Source organism: Leptodactylus fuscus, chromosome 7, assembly GCF_031893055.1.
Source record: "Leptodactylus fuscus isolate aLepFus1 chromosome 7, aLepFus1.hap2, whole genome shotgun sequence".
Classification (NCBI taxonomy): domain Eukaryota; kingdom Metazoa; phylum Chordata; class Amphibia; order Anura; family Leptodactylidae; genus Leptodactylus; species Leptodactylus fuscus.
The window spans coordinates 92,733,914-92,753,532 of record NC_134271.1 but is presented as its reverse complement, the minus strand read 5'-3'; the positions used below and the strand labels follow the sequence as shown (position 1 = coordinate 92,753,532).

Genomic DNA, 19,619 nt, shown 5'->3' with positions numbered 1-19,619 from the left:
TGCTTTCTCATTGGTATATTCATGGAAATCCAGTTTGAAGCAAAATACAATCAATTGGCCTTTACAGACATTCTGTGAGGGGTTAAACAAATTTGTCGAGTCAAAAACTTTGTGATATTTCCTAAAGAAATATTTGATTGTCTTGAAAGACGCTGGTCACACCTGGAACTCGTACCTATTTAAAACACAGGGGTTTGTATGTTGAGGCGCAGCTGCTCAACTGTTTCAGTAAGTCCCATTGTGGAGAATTGGTTCACTTGTACAGCCACCTTCCTTTTGTATTTTACCTCCAAGTACCGGCCAGCTGCTTCCTTTCCAAGTGTGCCTTAGGGTTTCCAGTTCTCCACATGGGTACATGTCCCAGAGGTGGGACCAACGTATATGATACACTTATGACATTTACTGTAGAAATTCATTAAATGTCTAGGTTGTGGGTGCTCCTTTAAAAATAATCTTTCACCACCTTCACCAATTCTAGTTCTTGGCATCTGTTAATAGGTGCTGATCCACTGATTTCCAGTGCAGTTGGAATTTTTTTTCTAGCCCCCACGGTTCCTGAGCAACAAGCAGAGTTAGTTTTGATGCCTGATGTGCTATTTATGCTGTAATGTCAGGAGTGCAGTGTCAGGAGCAGAGTCTAAATAGTGTATCAGACACAAAAACTAACAGCCGTGAAGCAATGATTGTTCGGGAATGGTGGGGGCTAGAGAAAAAAAAATCCAACTGTGCTGGAATCGGTGGAGCAGCAGCTATTAAATGATTGAAAACTTGTTTTTCCCACATTCCACAACATTCCCAAAACAGTGTTTTTAGTCTGAATGTTGCTATTTCAGAGATTGCTTACTGTGTCCTCTACTAGACTGACAACATAAGAGCCAGTTTGCGATGGTGTAAGATACAAGGAGGCAGCATAGAAAATACAACAGAAATGTTCAACAACCATAGTATTTGCTAGGCTGGCTACCCAGTGGCTATTGCCAGAGCTTCAAGCTGCATCCTCCTCGAGAACAACTATGTTGGAGTTTTATTTCAAGTAACTTTAAACATTTTCCTTTCACTTATTTTCTACTTGTTTTGGTCTCAGTTCAAGCTAAAGTGCTGTGGATTAGGGCTGTGTGATCAACTTATTTTTTCAGGGCAGAAAGGGCAGGAATCGATTTGACAATTCAGTTACACTGAACCCCAAAACAAACTCCCTCCCATATACATGTACTCCAGGCTTATCACCCATGAGAACAAAAGGACCAGGCATGTTGAAACCCTGTAATAGCTGACCCTTCTTTCCCTTGATATGTATGTTATTGTGTGACAATTGGGACATTCCCATACACATTAGATGGTTATACAGTCCCACCCATAATCCGCATATTTGGCCAATATGTATTTGTATGATCATCAGAAGTTACGGTAAATAGGAACTGTCATCTTAAAAATCTATGGCCACAAATCCAAAGCTGATGTCTATCGGGGTCAGCAGATTTTGACTTGATTCTGTGGGTGAGAAGCAGCATAATCCGCATTCCATAATTCAGGCTGGCAGTGTAACAGCAGCGTGGTCTGTTCCAAATAATGTCTGCTCTCCCTAGTTTTGTAAGCTGCAATTGTATGAGAAGCTTTGGCTTTGTAGAAACATATGGATGAAAATTGAAGACATAAACTTGTTTTTTTTCTTACAGGTTAAAAGAACTGGAAGATAGATTACACGGACTTAAGAATTCTAATACCCCTGTTTTAAAATTTAAGGCAAGTGTATTACTGGGAACGGGGTTATTGTGAGGTATTATTTCAGTTGTAGCTCTATGTAAAATTTCCTGTATGTATTTTTAAGCTTTTATTTTATGTGGTGAGTTTAGTTCTTATATTCATTGGGGTCCAAAAAACAGGCATTCATGTCTGTCAGTTCTGGGATCTGTTGCTCTGTTTTTCTGGTCTTGTGACTGATCACAAGAACAGATAGGAAGGCGCAGATATGAACACTGCAAAATTAAAAAAGGTTCACAGTTTTCAGATTGTGAGGGGGGGGGGGTTTAGCCCCCACTACGAGGAGATTAAAAGCTTATAGTGTATTAGTTATTCATTGAGCGTAATAATAAGCTGATATGCAGTAAACATGACTTGTGATAGAAATTGTCAAGCACTGTACTTGGCTATAAGCTTTACGCTAAGTTCACGTGAGTGGTGGTTGTTATTTGGAGGATCAGAACAAGAGACATGCAGACAGCTAAAATATTTATGACATTTAGAGTCCTCCGGACACCATTCACTAATGGGGTCTGACATATGTTATTTGTCTCTTAAACTGAAATCAGCTGGCAAGAAAGCTGTGCAAGTCTTCAATGCAAATATGAACGTAGCCTTAGGGCTCGTTCGCACGGGGCAAGAGGGAGTGGATTTTGGTGCTGAATCCATGTCAGAATCCGCCCTCTCACAATTTTCGCTAATGGAAAAAAGAAGCAATCTGCCCTTTCTTCACGTGGATTCTGCGGCAGCACCCTCCGGACTAGGCCTATTCATTTGGGCCTACTCTGAAGCGGGAAACTTCAACTTTCAGAAGCCGCGGCAGGTGCATTTTGGTCCTATTCTTTTTTTCTTTTTCTTTTTTTTTTTTTAAATGGAGATTGTGAGCCCCCATATAGGGATCACAATGCACTCCTTGCAGATGATGATCCTGGTGGGACTCGAATCCAGGTGCTGCAAGGCTACAGTGCTAACCACTGAGCCACCGTGTTGCCCCTGATTTTGGTCCTATTCTGACGCGGCTTCCCGTATCAGAATCGGGACCAAAATACACCATTCTGTGCTCCGTGTGAACAGGGCCTTAGAGAGTCTACCACCACCATGATCTCTTTTAAACCATGGTTGTGGGTGATGTTTATGGCATAGTGAACATACTTTTTTGTTTTTGAAGTACAATTTTTGCTCCCAAAAAATAAACTTTTAAACTCTATGCAAATTACTGTATATACTCAAGTATAAGCCGAGGCCCTTAATTTTACCACAAAAAACTGGGAAAACGTATTTACTCGAGTATAAGCCTAGTCATAAGTTGCAGCTCTTCAATTTGGCCCGGTCACACGGTCACAAAAGCGACGGCATCTATGTGTACGGACCTATTGAAATATAATAGTCCATAATTTTATCCACCATTCCAGATAAAAAGTATGGCCATGTGCATAACAGCTTAGTAACTCCATGTGCCTCATAGTAATAGCAGTTAACCCCATTATGTCCCTCACATTAACCCCATGTGTGCCTCACATAAGAGTTACTGATATGTGGGACATATGGAGGTAATAATTAGGTATCTTCATAATGAAGGTCCTTTATTAGTACCCCCATGTGTCTCACATATTAGTAACCCTTATATGGGGCACGCAGGGGTTAATATGAGGGACATGATGGGGTTAACTGCTATTAATGTAAGGCACATGGAGTTACTGAAACTAAATTAATAACCCCAAATGCCTGACATTAATAGGTAGAGTAACCTCAGCAGGTACCTGTGTGTTTTACGTTCACTTTATTCTAGCTCCTCTCCTCGATGCAGGGCAGCAGCTGGGGCCTCCCGGGCTTTCATCTCTCTTGCTAGAGAAGGGGGAGTGTCCTATATCATTACTGTAGCACTAAAGGACCTCCCCCTTCGTTTAATTTATGCAGGTCCTGTGCTCCGTGCCTCATTTGGCCAATGCAAATGCATTGGATAAGGAAGCGATCGGGGCCCCTGACCAATGCATTTGTATTAACGATATGAGGATTAATAGTTGGGGCTCGAGGCCCATTGGGGATTCACCAATTCCCTGGTGGGCCAGTCCAACCCTGAGTTGGACCCTGACTCGAGTATAAGTTGGCTTATACTCGAGTATATACGGTAGCTGTTTGGTGCATCAGGGAAATGTTTGCTAGAGCACTTTTTTTTCACTTGACACATGTCGAGACCTGTCAGCCTTTGTTATGGGGCAGTGCTGGGTGGCAAGGAAAAGCAAAAATTGTGTTCTGATAGGTATAGCCACATCCTGGTGCACAGTATACCTCATTTGCATACAGATTCAATGTTTGTTTTTATTGGCTGCAAGATTGGAGCTTGACACAAAAATTTTTTATATATATATATATATATATATATATATATATATATATATATATATATATATATTCGATATAATGTTATAATATATGTGATCTAAAACAGATTTTGGAAGTGGTACACTCCCTTGAAGTCATCCTGGATTGGGAGAAATTTATATTCTGTTCTTTAATTTCTAATATACATTTGTTATATAAATAAAAAGAAAGCACAGTTTATTTGGTAATCTTTATAAAGGGTTAATGATCTACTAGTATACGTGGTTTTTTGTTTTTTTTTAATACAGTTTATACTCAGCGCATTATAATTTCACTTGATATTTACCTGCATGAACTCTTTAGGTTGAGAACTTTTTCTGCATGGGTTCACCCCTAGCTGTTTTCTTGGCATTGCGTGGAATCCGTCCTGGAAATCGTGGAACTCAAGATCATATTTTACCGAGAGCGATTTGTAACCGTTTATGTAATGTATTTCACCCTGCAGATCCAGTGGTAAGTCTCTATTCCTTACACCACTTTTGTTTATTAGGTAAGGAAAAACAAAACAAAAACAATTAAGTAGACAGTCATGGAGGTTCGCACTGTGCTAACCATACAGGGTGCACCTCAATGACCTAGTAACTCTTGCTGTTAATAAAAAGATCAAGAAAGTGGGGAACCTCTGTCCATCTGACCCCCACTGATCACACAGCTTTTATGATTTAACTTTGGCTCCAAAAAAAATAAGAGTGGATTTAGCAGAAGGAAGAAGTATAAACACTTCCTATGTATTTCACATTCTTGTTATAGCCACTCTTGGCTTTGGCTCAAAAAAATGCTCCAAAATTTTCTACAGAAAGGCTGCATTTCCACAGTGTTGGGCCTCAGCCTTCAAGAGCACTTGTTGCTCGGTCTGAAAAGTTCAATGACCTACCTCACCTGCACTGTCACGTTGAGCATTTTGGTGTTTGCTGATCCAAATCTGTTCAGCCATTGCAAAAATATAAGTTCCCTTTTGTTGATGTTGCAAATTTCGGTGTAATAGTCAAGTGAGAAGTAACACTGTGGTTTGTCTGGGGGTGGATTTGTGTGTGTTGTATATCATGCAGTGTTACCACCCACTTAGCTGGTATACCCTCATTTGCATTAATAAAAGGAACATAATTACCCAAGGTACATTCACATCTGTGTCCAGTCCATCTACTGCAGTGTCTGTCGCAGATGAAAAAATTCCTGTCCAAATTTTTTATCCAGTGATTTAATTGAGAAAAAAACAGCCAATTGACCCTGTTATAGTCAATGGAGTCTCTTGGGAGCCATTGTTTTCAGTCATATAAAATAAATCTTAAGTTTGGGTGAAAATGCTCTTTAAAGAGCGTATTGCCTTTCAAGACCCTCTTAATAAAAGTAATCAGTAACTGGCTTAAAGAGGACCTTTCATGTCCTCAGGCACAAGCGGTTTTATATACCGCTAGAAAGTCGACAGTGTGCTGAAGTCAGCGCACTGTATGCTTTCCCATTATGTGCCCCCCGGGCTTGAGATATCGGTGCCGTTACCGATATCTCTTCAGTGTCAGAAGGCCGTTCCTGACAGTCTAGCTTGGCTGTCAGGAACGCCCCCCTGACTACTCGTCCATACTGCTGTACAGTCCTTACCACCCAGTGATGATGCTAAGCTGTGAAGAACGCCTCCTGGGTGGCGAGGGGAGCCTGCTGTTCTGGAATACAGCAATAAAAACACCACAAAAGTGAATCTGTTCTGTATCCCCTTCTCAAAATCAGTTGAGGTCCCAGGAGTAAAATTCCCAGAGATTAAGGTGATGACGTATCCTAGTGATATTCCATCACTTCATATTATATTTTTGTCAATACCCTTTAGAGTGAGAAGAAACGTTGAGCCTGCTGATTCAGCATATTCATCAGTTTTCAAATCTGCCATTCAATTTAATAGAGCGTGACCCCACATTCTGTATCTGGGGCTAGACTCTGGAGCACAACAAGACTCAAGTCTCCTAATATTATGTGTTCAGCCTAGTATCTTATGCTGTGTTGATGTACTGAAACCTGAAACAGACATAATGGTTATAAATGTTCGGTACTGTCTTTCTCTGATTTAGGCCTACAGACTCGAGCCATTAATTTTGAAGCACTACAGCAACATTTCACCTGTCCAGATCCACTCCTCCAACACCACAAATCCCATTCCATATAAGCATATGAGACCGAGTCTCATCAACCCGTCCAAAGATACTACCTCAATGTCCGATACAGAAAGCATCCCGAGCCCAAGCACTTCACCGGTTCTGCCTCGAAGACACTATGGAGAGTCTATAACAAATATAGGCAAAGCAAGTATATTAGGTAAACCCTGCCATGGTATTAGTAGAACCCTTTTAGAAGTAATTGGAAGTGCGGTTGGTTGTTTGCTTTTTTGGAAAAAATTGCAGTTTTCATTTTACACTTTATTTAATTTGGATTGTCATTTGTAGAGTTGAATTTGGCATATAAGGTGTCAGCATGTAAACTAGCCACTAGGTGGCACCAGAGTTAAAAGGAATTTTCTTCTTAGCATTGTGTGTATACCTTTTTATTTAGGTGCTGCTAGCATCGGAAAAGGCCTGGGGGGAATGTTGTTCTCAAGATTTGCACGTTCTAGTGCAACTACATCTCAAGGTTATGAAGTAAAAGAAGCAGCTGATGGGGAAGACAAAAAGTCAGCACAGAGTCAAAGTACTACAACATCCCAAACCATTCCACACAGCATCTCTGGCTCACTGGACACAGGTTGGGCTCCTTCTGCCATGTGTAACTGACATGTATAACTTTCATATGTTCCAGTTCTGCTTTTATTGCGATACTTCAAGTAATTGTTAGTATGGACCTTACCTGGAACAGTAAGTAAACACTAAATTTAAAAGGAGTCTGTCACCAGTACCCAACCACGCAGATAAGTTAGGGTCACCTGAATCAAACTGTGTTTTATTCTTGTGAATTGGTGTCTCCATTGCCAAGATGTCACCTAGCTTATACAAATGAGCTCTTTAGTGCAATGAGGACATTGCTGTCACTCCAAAGACTGATCTATCTGCTGGGCTGGGTTGATATGTTGACAGACTTACTTTATTCAGGTTGCCCTGTCTTTAAATACCATGTTCATTTGCATACACAATAACCATTTGCATGTATAAAATTTTCATCAAAAGCTTATTCGCATTTCAGCCAATTATGGGGCTTTTTAGAATACGGTACTGGATGTCCTGTCCACCAGAGTTACAGAATGTCAAGCGGCTTGTAGTAAGGTGCTTCCATAACTTCCCTGGAAGTGAACAACTGTATCAGAGTAGCACAGCAAGCAAATTTGTTTCAGTGACTCAGGAGCTCTGGAAACCTCATAGCTTTCTGTATTATGCCACTTCTGTTTCAATGTGGGTTATGGAGGCAACATGACCTGCTCAGCCGGTTCTGTAGTTCCCAGCCACTGCATCCAGCGAGCATGAGCTAGGGAGGCAGTTATTGAAATAGATGGAACCCACATCTGTAAAACATTTATCTAAGATGAGTGATTACCCCCTGTTCATCTCTTCAGAGTAAATCTTCCGTTGATTGGCTGTGATGGTAGTAGTTCGCATTACGTGCTCTGATAACCACTACATACGCAAAGCATCACCCCATTGGTAATCTCGGCCTGTTTCTCTAGTGAGGGAAATGATCTCAGCCCTTGGACAAATACCAATATTGTCTCTTCATTAAAGAAATGCAAGTCATTTGTCCAGAGCCTTCTGCACAGACGTATTCTGTGAGAAAGTAGAAACAAATGAAAGATTGAATTCCCTGCTTCCTTCCTCTATAGCCCTTATAGATTCTGAAGGGTCACTTGCGCTTACAGTATTTACAGATTGACAGTAGAAAAGCTACTATTTCTAACCTTTGCACAATTGCTCGCTACTTTCATGTAATGAATTGAATACAATGTCGCAGTGCCTTTACATGCTGCAGAAATAAATGCAAATGAAAATTAATATCATTCATCTGAATGGAGCTTGTAGAAATCTGTGCGCCAGAACAACCCCATTTAAATGCATGGAAAAGGTTTTTAGCTGCAGAAATGTTTTCAACAAATTCTGTGTTGTGTGAATGCAGTGCCTACAGGATCTGAAGTGTGGAACCACAACGTGCTGCCACAAGAGCTTGGGGCCCCTTGTTTTTAATGGTTACCCTCATAAAATGTCTTAAAAGTGTGACTATATCCTAAGATTTAAAGGGGTAATCCAGGTTTCAAATATTATTTGCACGTATATCCACTGCAGTGCTAAATACTCGCTGTTCCCTGTACGCCTTTTCTTGGGTTTGACTTGAGACTTTACAGTCCTACATAGGAGTGGAGTGAGTGAGCATGCAAAAGAAACATCACAGCATCATGTGACCTCAGTTGTGAGAGTGATTCAATAACCGTGATTTCATTGGGAAAGCAGGGAAATGCATCATGGGAAATGTAGTTTTTTCACAGATACAATGCATGTAAATGACAGTGATACAAGGAGTCTCAAGTAAAATAAAGCCAAGAAAAGGGTGCACAAGGGAACAGTAAGTATTTAGCACTGCTGTGGATGTATTTGTGATAATTTTTGGATGCTGAATAAACCCTTTAATAATATATGGCTTTAAAGTTGATTGTAACAAAAGGCTTACAAGGGTTCTCCACTTAAGGAAATCCCTACTAGTCAAGCGAGTTCCTAGATAATCTTTTCCCAAAGTGTTTCCTTCCCTTGATCCCCTGTAATCTGTGGGGAAACCGAACAGGAATAATGGTACCAATGAATAAGTCACACCTTTATCACAATAAATTGTGTGTAAATGGTCGGATGATATGTTGCATTAGCTAGAATACACATCTGTTGTGCAGAAAAGATTGTAGTATGTAAGCATCATCTGGAAGATTATCTGACACACTGCTCCATTATTGGAATAGAAAGGTTTTGCTTTAGGGAGTATTGGAACTATTGTATAACTAACCGTGTGTGTGTGTGTGTGTGTGTCTGTGTGTAAATGGCCGACTCTCACCAGTTTCAGTATCTGTAAGATGGGACAGAATATTGTGTGTTTTAAAAGTTAAGAGTTGCAATTTTTGACACATCTCAGTGGACTTGAAACTGTGCCCCTTCAAATCAGTGTGGTAATGAATGACAGGGATGTTGATCCAGAAGCAGGATACCAGTTTCCCAAATTTACCAACCCTATTCTCTGTAAAGCATTACATAGCACCTCTACTATATAAACAAAGCTATAATTATATTAAAGGAACAAAAGCAGTGGAGACGGCTGCCAAGTATCTGAGCAGAACTGTCTGTCCTGAATTCAAAGAACACATGAACTCTGGACGCTCCCTAATGCAGATTTGCTCCATCTAGTGTCAGGGTCGTGAGGGCAGGCAGCGAGTCATCAATGAATTTATTATTTTGGTCTTTTAAGCTTAACAGGGTTAATCAGGGAACTAAAAAGTTGTAAAATAAAATTAATGAAACTTACTCATAAACTTTAATTATAAAAGCTGCCCCAACGTTTCATTCTCAGACCAGTCCACAAAGATCAACTACTACATGCATTCCTACACAGGCCGGAAACGTCCTTGTCCTCTCTGTGTCGCAGACATGTTTGAAGGGGGCTAGCTGTCTCGATTAGTTTTTTATCGAAGCCAGACCCCTACTCTGTCAACACGTCACCGACCCAAAAGCAGGAGGGAGCTAGCTACCTGTGATGGAACAAATGCAGAAATGGAGCTTCCTGGACTGCGGGGGAAGGGTCTGAAATTGGGACAGATTAAACTACTTATCTGCATTACAGACCTGTAGGTGCCATGTTCTGATATCTGATGCTTTTTAAAGACTTTATTCTCTTATAGAGGCATCTGTACTAGGGGAGAATATCTGTTGTATGATGTTTGATATTATACAAACCTAAAATAACTATATAATCTTATATTCTTTTTCTACTGATTTTTGCAGTGGACTTGGAACACCGGATTGACTTTGAGCTGCGAGAAGGACTGGTAGAAAGTAGATACTGGTCAGCCATGACATCACACACGGCGTATTGGTCCTCCATGGACGTGGCCCTCTTCCTTTTGACATTCTTGTACAAAGATGGCCAGCTGGATGATGAAGACAAGCTAGGTGTAGATGAACTTTAGAGGGCCACTTGATCTAACCCAATGTTTAGCTGGTGAACAATGGTTGGAGGCATTGAAGATGCATGTTTGAATGTTTTGTTTTGTTTCTAGAACGCACCTTAATCATTCTAATTTTCCTTTTCATTGGTTCCTTTAAGCCCCCTTCCCAAATGATCTTTTACATAACAGCAATACAGACACCTCCATAGTTGCCTGTTGCAGTGTGTTGTATGTGTATGCGAGTGCCTAACCTCACCAACATCTCTTTAGGTGACCTTTAGGCATTGTGGAAGAAGGCCGCCACGTGTCTCCTGCCCGGCGATGGTGTGAACGCACTCAATTCTGCATTAACCTAGTGAGCTATTCAGGATTATGTTCTCTTTAACAAGAAATAATAAAACAAAGAAAGCTTCAGACTAGCGTGATCTAATTTTAGTGTATTAATACTTCTCATAGTCTTATTTAATTTATTTTTTTTACTACTTTTTGGGGTCTAAGAACCATATTCATTTTCTACATATTTTGGAGTTTATTTCCCAAAATACATATCTTTGTACTAAAATAACTGTGGACACTGGCACACTCTCAGTAATATTTTCATTACGAAAAGTCAATAAATCTTTGTGGTTTCACATACAAGAGCGTGTATGGAATTATTTAAGAAATGCCTAGAATGTGTCGTAGCAGCTACTGATATGTGATCCGCTGGGGGGGAGGGAGGAATGGGATAGAGAGACCCCCAAATATTAGTGTCAGCATCTGATTTTAATTAATGGAATATGTGGCATAGGATTTCAGGCCAAGCTGAGCTTTACAGAAGGCACAGTAAATCACAGGGAACAATCTGTGTTAGAGCCCAAAGAAAACATATTGTAGAACTTTGCGCTCAAAGAGGTTAGGGTATGTTCACATATGAGGCCCAGCTGAAAACTGCGTGTGTTTCTTTAAATTAGGCTGCAGTTTTGATGCATTTATATTCACTTATTTCAAGGTATTTTTGTTGTGGTTTCATTATGTGACTTCTTGAGTTTTTTTGGAAGGGGGGAGAAGGTTTATTCATGTCACTTTATTGCAAAATCACAGAGAAAAGGAAAAATACGCTGCAAAGTAAGAATGCTTCCTAAAATAGAAGTGGTGGTTTGTTTTTTGGTGAACAAATGAGAAATCCAAATCCGTATTTGGTGTGACCATCCTTTGTCTTCAAAGCATCAACTTTTCTAGGTACTCTTACACACAGCAAAGAACTCGCCAAACATCTTGGATAAAAGAAGCACATATCTCCTGTGGATGTAGGCTTGTTCAAATCGTTCGTTCTTTCCATATAATACCAGACAACATGTAATAAGATAGAAAAGTAAAAATATATATAATTTTAAGCGAAATATGAAACCTTTGTTTTTTTTAATGAAAATATTCCCTCCATCTTCCTGATGAGAAGGAACTCCTGGAGCCATTCCATCAGTGAGAGGGTTGTAGTGCTTCGCCAGTGACGTGAAATAACCTAACCGTCCTGGAGGTTGAGAGAACGTGACGCAGGAGATCGCTGATAACCTGGGATATCTTACCCGGGATGAGGGAGAGGAGGGCCAATTGGGGAGAGGGAACCAAATTGCAACCACTGATTTTAGTATAAAGTGAGAATAGAGGACCAAAAGGTCTGGATCTCCCTGCACTATCACCAGATATGGAAGAGAGACCCCATAGCGCCAGCAACAATCAACGACAGAAGGATAGGTCTTGTGAAGAAGGTCCGGGCACTGGTACCAGTGGTCAGATGGCATAGCCAGATTGTCACAGTATGTGAACACTTGTTTACTCCCATCCGCTGTGTTGCTACTACAGAATAGACTGTGGCGGGTTAGCCGCCATTGAATTTGCGACAGCTGTCTTGCTGAGGTCACTGCCAATATGCACCCAGACTCTTTCTATTTCTGGGAAAGCTTGGTGGCATCTCTTTGTGTCTGCTATTACTGCTGTCTTCTCCGACAACTCTTCTATATATTCTCTCTGATAGGGTGACTTGTATACACAAGCACAAATATAAAATATGTTCAACGTTGTCATTATAGAAATTCTTAGAATTTGACAATAACTACTTGGGGTGCTCGTCCTCTTGGGACGCTGCTGCTGACTACCACTAATTGTAGGTCCACCATATGGAATAGATTACAAGCACATGTGGACATTACAGACATGCACATTCCTCACATGACAGGCAGTCATGGGGTCTAAACTGTGTTAATGTACTGAGCTACTGGATGCCACTACAGACTAAATCCCAAAGAAAAATAGACCATAGTGATGGATTTATAGTGTAAACTACAGGCTAAAGTATTGACGTGCATGTCTGCAGTCAGGATAGAAGCGGCATGTGTAAAATGTTCATAGGGAAAAGCTAATAATTGTGATGGAGGGGTTGGAAGATGCACAAATAAACAGTTCAAGTAATATCATGTGCAGTGAATGCACCAATGAGAAATCCAGACATGCGGCTGCTGTATTATTTCCATGTTCTTCTATTTTTCCTAAATGTATTTGTCCATGAATACAACATGTGGGGGGGGGAGTTGTGATTTAGAGGAGCTGTATTGCTTCTTTACCATAGCTATCAACCTTTTATGAAGGAGTCTGTGGTTTGGCCTACTGACTCCACAGCCCTGCTAAAAAGCCACCTGAAACGCCAGGTACATGACCTATTAACAGTGGTGTGGTTTTTCATTTTAGATGTATTGGAACTATTGGGAAAAAAATGTGTACTTAGGATGTTAATTTACATTTATTTTATACTATGTACACTGCAGATACTTTGTGTTGTGTATCCTGGACTGCTCTTGTTGCATCATGTCTCCTACTCCGGTTCCATCCAGAGCTGCGTTCTGATTTCTGATACCTGTTAGGGTCCGTTCACACGGAGTAAGACTCCCATTGACTTCAATGACATTTTACACGTGTATTTTGATGTTTTTTACACACCAAATTCCTCACCCTTTTACTGTGTGTGAATGCACCTTGAGGGTCCATTCACACAGAGGAAAATGGTGAGGAATTTGGTGTGGAATTTTCCACGCTGAAAAAACAGCCTCCCACTGACTTCAATGGGTTCTGCTGCCGCTAGTGGGACAAAAAGCTAGCAGAACTCAGTCAATGAGAGGCTTTTTTTTCAGCGTGGAAAATTCCACACCATTTTCCTCCGTGTGAATGGACCCTTGTCAGAGTGAGCGCTTCAAAACAGAATCCCATTGACTTCAATGCGTAGTGCGCATAAGAAGGCACCCATTGAAATCAATGGGATTCTGTTTTGAAGCGCTCACTCTGACACGTGTTTACATGTCAGAATGAGCGGCACGTTACTTCGTGAGAACGGGCCCTTAGTTTGTGGCTATCAGCTTAGTGATAATGGTGCCAAATTACATACAGCTGAATTCTGAATGCAGCTCTGCACTCCAGTACGCGTGTATCACATTGAAAGGAATAGGGAAAAAAGCAGCCCATTCATTTCAATGGGGAGCGCACGTATTTCGGCTCCCATAGAAATGAATGGGATCTGCTTTGTACGTGCTCATTCTGAACGTATTTTGACACTATGAGCTCAAAAGCTTAATCATCACTGCTCTATACTAGGTGCTACATACCCTGCCAATAATGGATGGCATGGGAACCGAATTTAAATCTATAGTTTACACTTCAGATCCTTACAAAGTGGTTTAGATTTTCCCAAATATCAATAATTGGCAGTAGTACCCATGGATAACAGGCAGAAGTTGCCAGGACTAGGAATCCAAATTTGTCCTGCTGACTTGTATTTAGTGGCCTGCGGCACAGGGCTGCTCCAGTGGTGCATCTGCATAGGCTATTATTTATTATGCTTGCTTATATAGCGCCATCATATTCCGCAGCGCTAAAGGACACAGCTACATTTATACAGTCACAGAATTACGGCCCTTTGAAGACCACCATAAAACTGGTGTGGCCCTAGGTGAGGTTTTTTCATTGGACCCTGACTTTTCTAATATCTTGTCATAGGATGCAGAGGTTGTTTGATGATGTCATCGGGAGTCTCCTGTTGACACCACAACCAATGGTCTCTATCTGTAAAACAAAGGCTTTACAAAGTTACTCAATGCTAAGCAGATGTAAACTGTGAAAAGATGCAGAAAAGTCATCTGTGCTGTTGAACTCGCTCCAGAATGAATGATCATGCGCCCTAAACACCCGCTCATGAAACTATACAAAGCCACTGAATTTATTAGAAATCATAAAAGCACCTCCGCAGTGTGTACACAGTTAGTGGGAGTCTTGGCGCTGTCAGCATCTCATGATAAATATTTTAGCGGGCTTTGCACACTTACTGGTGAAAGTCCAAGCAGAGATCTTATAGTGAAAGCTTTCCTGTGCCTACAAGCATACCAGTAGTAAGGAATGCTTCTCCCGTTTACACAGCTGCTTTATATCTGTACGCTTTGAGTCCTGGAAACATTTCATCCATACATCTATGTGTCAAGTACTGGAATAGCGCAAATAGTTCTCTGCTGTAGCCCTGATATTCTTCCATGCTGCACAATATGGAGCCATTTGGCTGGCACTGAAGTTATGGCCTCCTCCCACCAGCAGAGAGCTGAGTGACATTTTAGGTCTATTTAAAGAGCCCCTCCAATCGGATAGAATGCAGGCGTATAGTCTTGTACACAGGAACCAGTACTATAGTAGTTCTATTCTGATACACTAGAGGCAGTATTAGCATAGTTATACTTGGGTACATTGGAATTGTTGTAGTTAGAACTACTGTAATACTGTGTATAATCTTATAGGGGTTACACTGTGAGACCAGAACAGGAGAAGGTCCTTGTCTCCGCTGCACATTCTGCCTGAGCACAGCCAGGCTGAATATGGTGTAACTGGTTGTGGATGGAGCGTCCATAGAAGTAAATTGGAGTGCCAGAGATGGTGAAGTGCTTTACTTTGGCGGTCTCGGGTGCTCCCATTCACTTCAGTGGAAGCTCTGTCTGCCACCAGTCACTCCCACATACAGTCTGAGTGCACTCAATCTAGTTGTGCAGCGGGGTGGGAGGGAAGGAGTCTTTTTTTTTTTTTTTTTTTTTTTATTCCATACCTCTGGGTCTTCCGTCCCTTTGTTATCATATTATGTTCCATATTATGTCCGTGACATTTTGCATTCATTTAAATGGAGATCGGGTGCGTTGTTTTACACTCCATGCCTGTCCTTAACTGTCCGTTCCCAAAGATGTCCGACTTTTCAAGCGGACAGCAAAAACCTACATGCTAGGTTTTTGCTGTCAGCTTGAAAAGTCGGACATCTTTGGGAACGGACAGTTAAGGACAGGCACGGACTGTAAAATAACGCACCCGATGTACATTTAAATGAATGCAAAATGTCAAGGACACAGCTAGTCCATGCAAGATTTTGAACGGACATTAGCAGCGGACACTAGCTGTCAGACACTGACGGTAGTGTGAACGCTCCCTTGTCTTCAAGGGATCAGACTCTTCAGGATCAGACTCCACAGGGTTTGCTTGTCTTCTGTAACCACGGAAACACATAGAGCTGTGTACACCAAATAGTAATATGAGTTATAACAAACTTTGTTTTAACATCACTATTCATTTCAATGGAGCTTTCTTTATATCGAAAGAAAGAAAGAAGGAAGCCTTCTCCATCTATAACAGGGGTAGGGAACCTTTGGCTCTCCAGCTGCTGTGAAACTACAACTCCCATCATGCTCCATTCACTTCCATGGGAGTTCCCAGAACAGCAGAGCCAGTATGCATGCTGGGAATTGTAGTTTTGCAACAGCTGGAGAGCCGTACGTTCCCTACCCCTGATCTAGAATATCAGGGATTCTTGGCTGGATTGTTAGGGCTAGTTCACATGGGGGCAATGAGGCAGATTTCTGACTGCAGATTTCGCCTCAAAATCTGCCTCCATACAATGGTGGTCTATGGAGACTACTAGCTTTTTTTTTTTTTTTTCTCTGCTAGCAGAAAAAAGAAGCAACATGACCTTTCTTCAGGTGGATTCCGCCTGAGGAAAGCAATAGAAGTGAATGGGAGGCAAAAAACGCCTAGCGTTTTTTATTGCAAAAAAACCGCGACCGAAAATGCCTAGCTGTTTTTTACAGCCCATTCACTTTAGGGGAGGTGAAAAACCACCTGGCGTTTTCTGAAGCAATTTTTACCAAAAACTTCTCCAGAAAACGCTCCAAAAACCGCCTCAAGATCTAAAAAACGCTTCCTAATTAGGAAGTGTTTTTTTTTTTTTTTTTTCAGGACCAAAATAAGACAGGCAGTTTTTACGTGTGAACTAGCCCTAAATATAACTTCATTTTGATTTCGCCAGCATATTCCGCAGCACTGTACAAATCAGGGTTCATGAACAGACAATATTTTACATTAGATTATGACAAAGAATTAACGTATCAAACAATAGGAGTGAGGGTCCTGCTCACAAGAGCTTACAATTTATGTAGAAATAGGGAGACATGATGTAAGAGGGCTTGTTTGGTACAATGGTCCAGCCATCTTTTTATACATAATATCATATAACTGATGTTGTATGAGCTGGTCGCTAACTGATATCTATGAATATAAAGATACCAAGTGCATGGAGTATAGGGTAACTTCTAGATGGAGGGGTCTGATCAATGGTGTGACTAGCATCTGGGGCCCCCACCCCCTTCCTAGAGCGAATTCTTAATCGTGGCAGTTATGGGCGCTGAAGCGATATCTTGAAAGGGATTCAGCTTTAGTACCCAGGACTGCAGTTATCAAGAATATAGTGGGTGAGCAGTGCAGCACCTGGCATGTAAACAATACTGGGACAGATTACATGTTCCACAGTGGCCCCCCGAACAGTATTGCATGCGCCACTGTGGCCACCAAATAGTATTATATGCTCCACTGTGTCCCTCACAGTATTACATGCTCCACAGTGGGCCCCATGCAGTATTGTATGCTCACACTGACCACAGTATTATGTGCTAACAGTTTCCACTCCCCAGAGCCTGAACCCCCCCCCCAATTTCCCCCTCTTGCTCACACACAGCCTACACCCCCATATACCACTCTTGCTCACACAGCCTGCGCCCCCATTCCCCTCTTGCTCACACACAACCTGCACCCTCATTCCCCCCCTCTTGCCCACACACCGCCTGAACCCCCACGTCACCCTCTTGCTCACACACAGCCTACACCCCAATATACCACTCTTGCTTACACACAGCCTGCACCCTCATTCCCCCCTCTTGCTCACACGCAGCCTGCACCCCTAAGTCCCCCTCTTGCTTACACATGTTCTCTTCTCTTCCATCACACTGTCCTGTACAATCTAGATTAGCTCCGCTAACACAAGAGTCTGATCACATGGTCATGACGTCATCAAAGGTCCTTTAGTCCCAATAGGATTTAGCAAGTAATGCTGAAAGATCCCCAGAGCAGATGCTCAGCCCAGGACTAGTATAAGTATTTTTTTTTTATTTTTATACACCTCCCCTGGGCTGGCATGTAATAGAAAGGGGCCCAGTCAGACCCTTTCCATTAACTATGTATAGTGGTCAGGGAACAAGGCTTTCCCAGACCACTATGGTCCGGGGCCCTTGCCATTTCCAGCTGGCCACGGGCCCCATACTCCTCCAGGCCCGGTCGCAGTCACACTCCCTGCGACCACGATCGTTATGCCACTGGGTCTGAGGAATGGAGTAGAAAGGATAGTTTAGAATAAGAGACGCTAGCTTATCTGACATGTGACTCAGAATACCGCAAAAACAACATTGTCTCCTGATTGTTCAAAACATGTACATATGATCTAACAGACTGATCACAGATAGTGGTAAATAACATGACTTATTAGTAATGCTGGGCGGCATCTGCCTATCTGCACTGATATTATGTTCTCCATAGCTACAGCGGAGACCTCGGCCTCTTGTAAGCAATGATTAATCTTTCCTATGTGGTTAAGACAAGAAAGTGTTGCTGTGTAACATGACCAGTCATATGAATTTCTCCCAATCCTGATGTGCTGTACATTATGACTGTGGGTGGCAGCCTTCATGTTAAAATAGATTGAGCTATGAGTCAGCTTGGTCTGAACAACTAGCTACACTTATTTGGAAACTATATTAGACGTTTAGGAAATTTGTAACTTTTCTATATGAACATATCCAGGAAAGCTGAGTGGCAACCAGTATGGACACCACTGAAGCTTTCATGGGGTTTCCATACAACTTTCCTAGAGACCTGAATGGAAAAATGGTCTGATTGAGCAGATATATAGAAATTAGGGTTGAGTCGATCTTGACTTTTCAGGATCGATTTTAAAATCCGATTTCCGATCATATTTCATTCGAACCCGATCTCGATCCCAATTCCGATCCCAATACAAGTCAATGGGATTTTTTTTTTATTAATCGGAGATCGGATTTTAAAAGCAATCCTGTTGCTACATACAGCATGGAATTTAACAATTGAATGCTTTAATTGTTAGAATCCACTATATGTAGTGAATCACTAAGTAACCAGAGGATTTTCTTTTTTTTTTTTTTTCTTTTTTTTAAATCCTCTGGCTACTTAGTCCCCCCTGGTGTCCACTTACCTGCAGAGATGGCTGCTCCAGTGTTCTTCTTCGCCTCGCTGCTGCTCTTCTCCCCTCGCTGCCCCCTGCCTCCCAGGTTAGGAGAGTGTGGGCGGGTACTGGGAGGGGAGACATCACGTCTCGCCGCCCTGTACCCGCCCACACTCTCCTAAGCCACAAGCCCTGCCTTCCTAGCTCTTTAAACACTAACCTGGGAGGCAAGGCAGCGAGGCGAGAAGAGCAGCAGCGAGGCGAAGAAGAACACTGGGACCCGGAGCAGCCATCTCTGGAGGTAAGTAGCTACTAGAGATATTCGTTTAGTCTCCCATTAGAATGAATGGAGGCAGCTGGCGCGCAGGGGGTTAAGGCTGTGTGCCGGCTGCTTCCATTCATTCCTATGAAACCGCAGCAGAGCCTTCACACTGAGTATACACTCCACTCAGAATGAGCGGAGCGTATACTCAGTGTGAAGGCTAAGCAAAGCATTGTGGGAAATACTACCGATCTCGATCCCACCTAAAAAGATCGTGTTCGGAATTCCGATCGCGATCGTGAAATTTCTCAATCGCCGATCGGAATCCGATCTTTTCCGAACATAATGGCTCAACCCTAATAGAAATGTATCAATGCATAACTTCACAAACTTGTCAGGAATTTTAGAAACTCAATGACAAACTTTGTGGGACGACTGAAGAACTTAGATTTGTTAGCGATTTCTTTTTCATTTTAACCCCTTCATGCCGCTGCCACTTTTTTATGCATTTTTTTTTTTTTTTTTCACTACCTACCTTCCAAAAGAAATAACTT

The 19,619-nt window shown here is 41.8% G+C and overlaps 1 protein-coding gene across 2 annotated transcripts in view; it reads left to right on the top strand.

Moving 5' to 3' along the window:
- The window catches only part of DDHD1 (DDHD domain containing 1), a 38,913-nt gene extending 28,070 nt beyond the window's left edge, over positions 1-10,843 (top strand). Inside the window, exons 9-13 of one of the 2 annotated variants that reach the window (XM_075282471.1) lie at positions 1,677-1,743; positions 4,426-4,575; positions 6,180-6,423; positions 6,658-6,846; positions 10,065-10,843. In XM_075282471.1, coding sequence (XP_075138572.1) covers positions 1,677-1,743; positions 4,426-4,575; positions 6,180-6,423; positions 6,658-6,846; positions 10,065-10,249 — 835 coding nt within the window. In that variant the 3' untranslated portion in view covers positions 10,250-10,843. The remainder of the gene's footprint in view (positions 1-1,676; positions 1,744-4,425; positions 4,576-6,179; positions 6,424-6,657; positions 6,847-10,064) is intronic. The other variant, XM_075282472.1, reaches the window with a different exon arrangement.
- Positions 10,844-19,619: the final 8,776 nt, after the last annotated feature.